Source organism: Leucoraja erinacea, chromosome 25 (genome assembly GCF_028641065.1).
Source record: "Leucoraja erinacea ecotype New England chromosome 25, Leri_hhj_1, whole genome shotgun sequence".
Taxonomy (NCBI): domain Eukaryota; kingdom Metazoa; phylum Chordata; class Chondrichthyes; order Rajiformes; family Rajidae; genus Leucoraja; species Leucoraja erinaceus.
In genome coordinates this window covers 33,257,466-33,268,018 of record NC_073401.1, presented here as the reverse complement: position 1 = coordinate 33,268,018, position 10,553 = coordinate 33,257,466, and the positions used below count along the sequence as shown (strand labels likewise).

General features: G+C 43.8%; 1 protein-coding gene across 1 annotated transcript in view; it reads left to right on the top strand.

Moving 5' to 3' along the window:
* The first annotated feature begins 591 nt into the window (after positions 1 to 591).
* The window catches only part of zdhhc8b (zinc finger DHHC-type palmitoyltransferase 8b), a 150,079-nt gene continuing 140,117 nt past the window's right edge, over positions 592 to 10,553 (top strand). The window contains exon 1 of the mRNA XM_055655534.1: positions 592 to 868. Within this exon, the coding sequence (XP_055511509.1) occupies positions 771 to 868 (98 nt within the window). The 5' untranslated portion in view covers positions 592 to 770. The remainder of the gene's footprint in view (positions 869 to 10,553) is intronic.

Genomic DNA, 10,553 nt, shown 5'->3' with positions numbered 1-10,553 from the left:
TACCGTCACCAGACCCCGCCCATATACGCATCACTGAGCCCCGCCCTCCGACAAGCGCGTCACTAGACCCCGCCCATATACGCATCACTGAGCCCCGCCCTCCGACAAACGCGTCAGCAGGCCCCGGCCTTTACACAAAAAAGCTGGAGAAACTCAACGCGTGCAGCAGCATCTATGGAGCGAAGGAAATAGGCCTTCCGGCAACGCGTCAACAGGCCCCGCCTTCCGGCAACGCGTCACAAAAAAAAGCAGGCCCCTATGCCCTCCGACACGCGTCAGCAGGCCCCGCCCTCCGGCAACGCGTCAGCAGGCCCCGCTTTTCCGACAATCGCGTCAACAGGCCCCGCCTTCCGGCAACGCGTCAACAGGCCCCGCCCTCCGACAATCGCGTCAGCAGGCCCCGCCTTCCGGCAACGCGTCAACAGGCCCCGCCCTCCGACAACGCGTCAGCAGGCCCCGCCCTCCGACAACGCGTCAGCAGGCCCCGCCCTCAGAGTCGCGTTACCAGACCCCGCCCATATACGCATCACTGAGCCCCGCCCTCCGACACCGTGTCAGCAGGCCCCGCCTTCCGCCAGCGCTCCGTTGCTAGGGGGGTTAATTTCTCCCCCACTGCCTCCCTCCCTCCCTCTCACCGCCGCTCAGCCAGGCCCTGTCTCCACAGCGCCCTGTCCCGGAGTAGTAGTAGTAACAGTAATAGCTGTTGCTGCTGCACGACCCTGCCCCCATCACTCTCTCTCTTCCTCTCAAGACTATGTGGGAATTACAGGATGCCCAGTGGAAATAAATTTAAACCTACCAAATACATCCCGGTGTCGACAGCCGCCGCTTTGCTAGTGGGATCCAGCACCTTGTTCTTCGCATTCACGTAAGTGCCAGGCCGGCGGACTGTGTGGGGAAGGGAGAGGCCGAGGTGGGCTGCTGCCTGACAGGGAGCCGCAGGCCGCTACTGCTGCTGTCGATCCAGCTCAGCATTTGCTGTCCTGCCCATTGTATTTATGCACCAAATACATAGATCAATGTCAAAGCGAAATCTTAATTCTGTGCGTTGGAAATTATGTTCCACATCTTGCTGTCCACATTGGCAATGTTGGTTGTGATTTATCTTGACTGTTTCGCATTATATAATTGTAATATATATTAACGCACGTGTATGGCGTTTTACGTGTAGGACTGATGTGTTTTTCTCCTTTAGTGTCACATTTGTGCATATGTGCAATCTATGAGCAGAAATGTGAGTGCTGTATGTGTTATGCGTGTACATGTAGGTGTGTGTAAACAGAGTTCAAGGAGAGTCATATAGCTTACTGTTTAGTGCAAATTGTTTCATACTGTTTTATAAGTTGCATTTTTTGCTGGAATGAGTGCAGAGAATATTTACAAGGATGTTGCCAGGACTTGAGGGCCTGAACTATAGCGAGGGATTTGGCAGGCTAGGACCATATTTCTTGAAACACAGGAGGATGTGGGGTGATCTTATAGACACAAAGTGCTAGAGTAACTCAGCAAGTCGGGCAGCATCAATACATTTTAACGTAAACATCCACCACAGTGACTCCTCCACACTCCTCACTGTGATGGAAGGTGAAAAAAAGTTCAATCTTCCCCTTCTCTCTCCTCCAGCGGTTAGGGGCCTGGGCCTCTAACCTTCCGTTGATGGGAGGATCTTACTCTCGTAGCCGGTGGCAGGCTGCCTCGTCGGGGCGATCAAGCTCCTGTGTAAACATGTGACGCTGAGTTGAAGGAGAGCCATATAGCAATCATATAGCTTTATCTTTTTTGAAATGCAGGCACAAATGTTACTGATGTATGTATTTTATAAGAAAATGTAAAATTGTCATAGGAAATGTACCTTTAGTCGGTGAGAGTTGGGTAGTTTTTTTACCACTGTTCTGCTGGCTTTTAAATCGTTGGTTAATATGAATAGTTAGATGGTACAAATTGAAACATATATTGGAAATTTTACCCAAAAAAAACACGTATTTTCTGCCTTTTATGAATTTGAAAGTAGGAATTGTAATTGTTTTTGTCCTCGATGTTCATGGATTAATGGACAATGTTGGTTATACTATAAACCAAATTTGAAATCATTACATAGAAACATAGAAAATAGGTGCAGGAGGAGGCCATTCGGCCCTTCGAGCCAGCACCGCCATTCATTGTGATCATGGTTGATCGTCCCCAATCAATAACCCGTGCCTGCCTTCTCCCCATATCCCTTGACTCCACTAGCCCCTAGAGCTCTATCTAACTCTCTCTTAAATCCATCCAGTGACTTGGCCTCCACTGCCCTCTGTGGCAGAGAATTCCATAAATTCACAACTCTCTGGGTGAAAACGTTTTTTCTCACCTCAGTCTTAAATGACCTCCCCTTTATTCTAAGACTGTGGCCCCTGGTTCTGGACTCACCCAAGATTGGGAATATTTTTCCTGCATCTAGCTTGTCCAGTCCTTTTATAATTTTATATGTTTCTATAAGATTGACAAGTCGAATTTCACTACACCAATTGGTGTATGTGATAATAAATGTCCTTTGTCCTTAAAAATATATCCCCTCATCCTTCTAAACTCCAGTGAATACAAGCCTAGTCTTTTCAATCTTTCCTCATATGATAGTCCCGCCATCCCAGGGATCAATCTCGTGAACCTGTGCAGCACTGCCTCAATCACAAGGATGTCCTTCCTTAAATTAGGAGACCACAACTGTAAACAATACTCTAGATGTGGTCGCACCAGAGCCCTATACAACCGCAGAAGAGCCTCTTTACTCCTATACTGAAATCCTCTTGTTATGAAGGCCAACATTCCATTTACCTAATTTTAACAGTGGCTAATACTGTTTTTTGTAAATGTGATTGCATTACATTTCACTCTTGTACATCAATTTGTAAGGAGATGCCAATCCAACATTAATTATTTTGTGCCTGTAAGAAGGTCTTGACCCGAAATGTCACCTATTCCTTTTCTCCAGAGGTGATGTTTGACCCGCTGAGTTACTCCAGCTTTTTGTGTCTATCTTCGGTTTAAACCAGCATATGCATTCCGTCCCACAGATAAATGTTTTTATATTTGTTAAATAGGTGAGATGGAACTTTTGATCAGTTTGTTTCCCTGTTAGAAACATAGAAAATAGGTGCAGGAGTAGGCCATTCGGCCCTTCGAGCCTGCACCGCCATTCAATATGATCATGGCTGATCATCCAACTCAGTATCCTGTACCTCTCCATACCCCCTGATCCCTTTATCCACAAGGGCCACATCTAACTCCCTCTTAAATATAGCCAATGAACTGGCCTCAACTACCTTCTGCGGGAGAGAATTCCAGAGATTCACCACTCTCTGTGTGAAAAAAGTTTTCCTCATCTCGGTCCTAAAAGATTTCCCCCTTATCCTTAAATCATGACCCCTTGTTCTGGACTTCCCCAACATCGGGAACAATCTTCCTGCATCTAGCCTGTCCAACCCCTTAAGAATTTTGTATGTTTCTATAAGATCCCCCCTCAATCTTCTAAATTCTAGCTAGTACAAACAGAGTCTATCCAGTCTTTCTTCATATGAAAGTCCTGACGTCCCAGGAATCAGTCTGGTGAACCTTCTCTGTACTCCCTCTATGGCAAGAATATCTTTCCTCAGATTAGGAGACCAAAACTGTACGCAATACTCCAGGTGTGGTCTCACCAAGACCCTGTACAACTGCAGTAGAATCTCCCTGCTCCTATACTCAAATCCTTTTGCTATGAATGCTAACATACCATTCGCCTTCTTCACTGCCTGCTGCACCTGCATGCCTACTTTTAATGACTGGTGTACCATGACACCCAGGTCTCGTTGCATCTCCCCCTTTCCTAATCGGCCACCATTCATATAATAATCTACTTTCCTGTTTTTGCCACCAAAGTGGATAACCTCACATTTATCCACATTATACTGCATTTGCCATGCATTTGCCCACTCACCCAACCTATCCAAGTCACCTTGCAGCCTCCTAGCATCCTCCTCGTGCCCCGTGCACTAGTTCCTCAGCCACACGTTCAGGTCCCGTATCTCCCTGTTCCTGCTCTCGCCAGCACGAGGAACTGGAAGCAAACTGGTGATAACAACCCTGGAGGTCCTGCTTTTCAGCATTTTTCCGAGCTCTCTAAAGTTGAGCTTGAATTTTCTGCATTGATTTAAATGCAAATACAGACTTCATTCTGTTGTCAGCACACATGAGAGTTAAATACTCTTCTCTTAAACAATATAAATGATTATTTTGATTTTGGTAAAATAACTCGATTTTTCTCGGACTGATGATTCTCCCATGGTTGAAAGGTTAATCCGCCCTTTTTCTTTACAGATGTTATTGCAACTACTGCTATTTTCCTTCTGATTTAATTTCCTGTTCTAGTTTTTGTGTGATTCATTACCCCCTTTCTGCACTGGGATGGGCAGACCACAACATTTAGTTGTGAATTTTGCAATGAAGTTTCTTCATGGGGACAAGGCGTTTCATTGCTCCCTGTTGTATTCAGACCAATTAGACGCAGTCAGACTGGCAAGCCTATTTTGCTATTTAATAAAGTCATGGCAGATCTAATTATAACTTCCATGCTGCATTCCAGTCCACACGTAACAACCTTTCACCTTCATGCATTATCAAGAATCTATCTACTTCTGCTCAAAAAAAATTCAGAGATTTTGCTTCCGCTGTCTTTTGAGGAACAGTGCTCTGAAGATTTGTAAGGTGAAAAAAATCATCTCATCTGTCTTATTTGGAAATAAGTAAGTAATTTTATTGGCCAAGTATTCACATACAAGGAATTTGCCTTGGTGCTCCGCCCACAAGTAACAACATGACATACGTGACAGTTACGAATGACTCGGAAAACACTAAACATTAATAATAATAAGACATTAATGATAAAACACCATTGATCAAGCATGTGAACCAACAAAATACCAGATCAAATGGAGGCTACAGATTTTTGGATGTTGAGTAGAGCAACTATGTGTTTAAGAAGGAATTGCAGATGCTGGAAAATCGAAGGTCCACAAAAATGCTGGAGAAACTCAGCGGGTGCAGCAGCATCTATGGAGTGAAGGAAATAGGCAACGTTTCGGGCCAAAACCAATTCTTCAGAGTAGAGCAACTACTTGTGAATAAAAACTGTTTTTATGTCTGGCTGTGGCAGCTTTGACAATCTGGAGTCACCTTCCAGAGGGAAGTGATTCAAAGAGTTTCTGGCCAAGGTTAGAGGGATCAGAGATGATCTTGCCCGCTCACTTCCTGGCCCTTGCAGTGTACAATTCATCAATGGAGGGAAGGTTGCAGCCAATAATCGTCGATGATAATGCTTAGTTGGAGATTCTCCCACAAGAAGAAACATCAATCCATGTCCATTATATCAAGACCCCCGAAGATCTTGAATAGTGTAATCAGGACTCGTCCTACAGTTCTAAACTTAACCTGCCCCAACCTTTCCTTAGAAGACAACTGCCCAATGCAGGCTAATACACTTTCTCTGAACTACTGTCAATCTGTTAATGCAGAGAAAAGTATTCCAAATGTGAAACCCTACTGAGGCCCTATAAGGATTAGAAGGTTTAAGGAGAGGTTGGATCATTGTTTTGCAACATCGGAGGTTGAGGGGAGACCTAGTAGAAGTAGATGAAATGATGAGAGGTCTAGATAGGATCGACAAGTAGAACCGTTTTTTCCCCTGGGATGAAAATGTCAAGGGCGAGAGTACATGGCTTTAAGTTCAGAGGGGGAAAGTTTGAAGGAGATCTGCGGGGCAAGTTTTCTTTTTTATTACACAGCGTGGAGGGTGCCTGGAATGCGCTGCCAGGGCATGGTGGAAGCAGGTACAATTCTGCCATTTAAGAGGCTTTTAGGTCAACACATGACTATGGATCATGTGCAGGCAGAGATTAGTTTAACTTGGCATCATGTTTGGCAAATACATTGTGGGCTGAAGGGCTTGTTCCTGCACTGTACTGTTAGACAATCGACAATAGGTGCAGGAGTAGGCCATTCGGCCCCGAGCCAGCACCGCCATTCAATGTGATCATGGCTGATCATCCCCAATCAGTACCCTGTTCCTGCCTTCTCCCCATATCCCCTGACACTGCTATTTTTAAGAGCCCTATCTAGCTCTCTCTTGAAAGCATCCAGAGAACCTGCCTCCACCGCCCTCTGAGGCAGAGAATTCCACAGACTCACCACTCTCTGTGAGAAAAAGTGTTTTCCTCGTCTCCGTTCTATATGGCTTACTCATTCTTAAACTGTGGCCCCTGGTTCTGGACTCCCCCAACATCGGGAACATGTTTCCTGCCTCTAGCATGTCCAAACCCTTAACAATCTTCTTTGTTCTATATAACTAATTCATAACTTCCTCCATTTTTAGTGTTCAGTTCCACTTGCAATAAATAGTAACATTCTGCTGCCATTTTTAATTACTTGCTCAACCTGTTTACTCGCCTTTTACAAGCAATGCACTGGGACATTTGTGGTCAACTTCTTTTCAAACACCTTTTTAAAACTGAGCGTATAATATATTAAAACACCAGGAAGGTGTAACCTGGCATCTCGGCATGTACAGCTGATGTACACTTCTGCAGGTAGACAAAAAATGCAGGAGGAACTCAGAGGGTGAGGCAGGATCTATGGACGGAAGGAATAGGTGACATTTCGGGTCGAGACCCTTCTTTGAAACGTTGCCCATTCCTCCTAAGCCCTTGGATTTATTTTTTTCGAAGAAGGGTCTCGACTCGTAAACGTCGCCTATTCCTTCTCTCCATAGCTGCTGCCTCACCCACTGAGTTTCTCCAGGATTTTTTGTCTACCTTCGATTGTTCCAGCATCTGCAGTTCTTAAACATTTCGTACACATCTGCAGTCCTGAACCCGCAATGCTTTAATAACATACCTGTGGGGATGCAAGCTCCGTTCGTTAAATGTGGTTTTGACAGGGAAAGGATCCACTTGTGCAGTGCTGGCTAGGAATAATTATGCTGATCTACATTTTGATTTGGGTTTGGAAAACCTGTTTGGCAGATCATTCCCGTCCACATCAATATTTTATGCAGCTATTGAGAGAAAATGCAATGAAAGTTGACATGTTTTTAATGCTTGTTGAGATTTTTGGCATTTTAAGTGCAGCAAGCTGTGTACCATGTAAATACTTTGTTTTGCCTGTGGTAGGATGGGTTATAATGTGCAGTATTAATCATCCATTCTACCATGCAATGTCACTTCTACACTTCCCTCCTTTTTTTCTCAGTGATTCTAAGACTGGTGAATGCTTCCTGCTCCTTGAGCCATTCAGTTTACGAATCTTGTGTCAATTGCTGGCATTATGAGACTGGACATTTTTAGGTCTGAAGAAATGTCATTCTTGGGTCCGAAGAAGGATTTCAATCCTAAAAATCACCTGGCCATTCCCTCCACAGATATGCTGCCTGATCCACTGAGTTCCTCTAGCACTGTGTTTTGCTCAAGATTCCTCCAGCATCTAAGTCTTTGTAAAATTGGTTGGCTGTAACGATTGATTGGTGAAGATGGGATTGTGTGGGAACACTCCTGTGATTTAAAAAAAATGGAGATTGCAAGACTTTTGTGTAAACATTAATTTGTGTTTTTAAAAACCTAATCCTTTCTGGGCTTGGCCCCATCCACACTTCTTAGCCAGCTCTCCCCCCCCCCCCCCCCCCCCCCCCCCCCCCCTCACGGGCATTCTGAGGAAGGGTCCCGACCCAAAACGTCGTCTATCCATTCCCTCCACAGATGCTGACTGACCTGTTGAGTTCCTCAAGCACTTTGTGTTTTAGTCGATATTTTGCATTTGTTTTATTTTAAATTGTGAATGGAAGAGAAGGCTCTGACACTGTACTTTATACGATACTGGTGTAGTCACAGCTGTAAATTCCACTAGTGGAATGTGTGGGTTCTCAACATTCTATAAGGAATATTTGGGGTAATTCTGATGTGAAGTTCAATAACTGCTGAGGTAGCAAGGACAATGCCATTATTCTGCATCTTTTAATAATTAAACTACAGTCAAGGTCTCTGCTCCCATGTGGTATGGTGGAAGAGTTGGGAGAGTACAATGATTGGATTGAGCCATGTTTACATGTGCATTAGAGCATTTAAGATAATTTATTTAATTATGGAAAATTGTTAGAAATTGCAATGCTGGAAGTCAGCAAGTTATATTTAAATATTTTAGGTTAATAACAGGACAGAATGGCCTAAAATGCGTTGGTTGGATGGTTATAGAAATAGGAACAGCCAATACACTTCTCAAGCCTGCTCAAATCATTTAACACAATCATGGCCATTATCTTATTTTGGCATCATAGGAGTTTAGGATGCGAGGTGAAGGAATAGGAACCTGAGGGAGAACTTTTTCACAGAGGGTAGTGGGTGTATGGAACGATCTGCCATTGGAGATAGTTGAAACAAGTGCTATGGACAGGTAGTGAGTAATAAGGAGCTGCAGATGCTGGTTTAAACCAAAGATAGACACAAAAAGCTGGAGTAACTCAGCGGGACAGGCAGCATCTCTAGAGAGAAGGAATGGGTCGAGACCCTTCTTCAGACTCTATGGACAGTTACATGGATAGGACAGGTTTAGAGAGATATGGCCGGCACGTGGGACATCTTCGTCGGTATGGGCAATTTGAGTCAAAGGAACAGTTTCCGTGCTGTACGACTGACACTCTATGACTCTTAAGTCGGGCATGATTCAAAAGTTCTCTGCTTAAGATGTTTTAAACAAAATCCCTCCTGAGCTAAGATAATCTAGCTGCAATGATGTCTGCCAAGTGCATTATTTATTCAGTTGAAGGGAGGTTACTTGTGCTATTCTGCCAATAAAAACAAAATTTACATTTGCATGGTAACTTTAATATAATGAAACTTTCCAAGGCGCTTCTTGGAAATGTTGGCAACAATATTTTGACCTGAGTCACTCGGAGATATTGGATTAGGTGCATAATATTGTAATTGAAGAGAAATCCTAAGGATCATCTTAAAAAAAGAAGATAGCGAGGTTACGAATGCAACTTTCAGATCATAAAGCAACTAAAAGTGGGGGTATGCCTGAGGAACACCATTGGAAGAGTGCAGATTTCTTGTACAATTGTAGCGCACAAGGATGTGACTGAAATAGTGAGAATTTGGCCCCAGTAAATAAAGTATTTCTTGTGAATGGTAGAATTAGTAGGGAGAATAAAATGTGATTCATGCAAATGGTTTAATCGTGATTCCTTGACTGATTGGACCAAAGAATCAGTTTCTTTGCTCTATATGCCTCTGAATCCTGTGGAGGAAGAATTGAATCTCAAATTGCAATGTGGATTCTCAAACCACAGTACACATAGTCTTCACCATGCGTCAATGCTAAGTGAAGTGATGCAAGAAACATTTGCCCGTCATACATTATTATTTTTGCCACTCAAAACTCTGACTCTGCCAATCTAAAGGGGCAGGAAGCATCTCACCTACCTCCACTGTATCACTATCTCTCCCCCCCCCCCCCCCCCCCCCCCCCTAAAGGTCCATGATGAGACCCTGGGTAAAAGGACATTCCACTTCAAGCTCTGTCACAGTAATGATTACCAGGTGGAGAGAGGAAATTATACATGCAAAGCCTTCTTGTAGAAGGTGTGATACAAAAGGATTGAAGAGTTGTGAATTGTGAAGCTAGAGGAAAGAATGTGGGTAGAAGGAGGGATGCAGGGCAGAGTGGTTGGGGTGGGGGGAGGGAAAGGAGGAGGTGGGGCTATATGGGGGAAGAAGGGAGAGTGGGAGGGTTATGTAGCCACCGAAAATTGGAGAATTCAATGTTCACCCATGGAAGAGTCCGCAAGTCCCTAATCGTCCATCTTGTAAAGCTTAGTGCTCAGCCACTACCTAAAAAGGTGATAATTTTAAATGTGTGGTATTTACATATGGGATGTCAGTTTAGTTTAATGAGTGCAAAGATGATGTGTGAACCATGATGTGAATTAGGAAACAAGGCAGCTAAATGAAGGAAGATGTATGAAGGCCAGGAAAACATTGGAGTAATCTGCAGATAATGACCTAGAGGAAGGTTATGGCAGAGATGGAAAATGGTGATGTAATGGTTGTGGTATTTGGCAGTCGTGGTGATGAACAGGAGGCACCATTGCCTTACTTTAACTCTATCTTCCCCAATGCAGCTGAGGTCTGAGAGCTCGCATGTGCAGAGTTGTGAGCAACGAAATGTTCTTCATCAATCTTTGTTGTCATACTTTGGATCTGACATATGTTAAATATGATACGAATACGATGAGCTCTCAAATTTTTTTTTTTACAACTTGATAATTTTACTCTGATTTTCTACACTGTACATGTTTTTATTTTATTGGCTAACCTGGTGAGAGCATGTGGCTCCCAAATTGTGCCCTTGGCTCATGCCCTTTGCTCATGCTCGTTGATTGTTCTTCTTTTATTTATTGTTCACGGAATAGACTTGTCATCTTGGAGCGTTGGTTCTGGGAGTGTTGGATCAAATAAAATAAAAAAAACAGATAATGTTGGAAGGCTTCA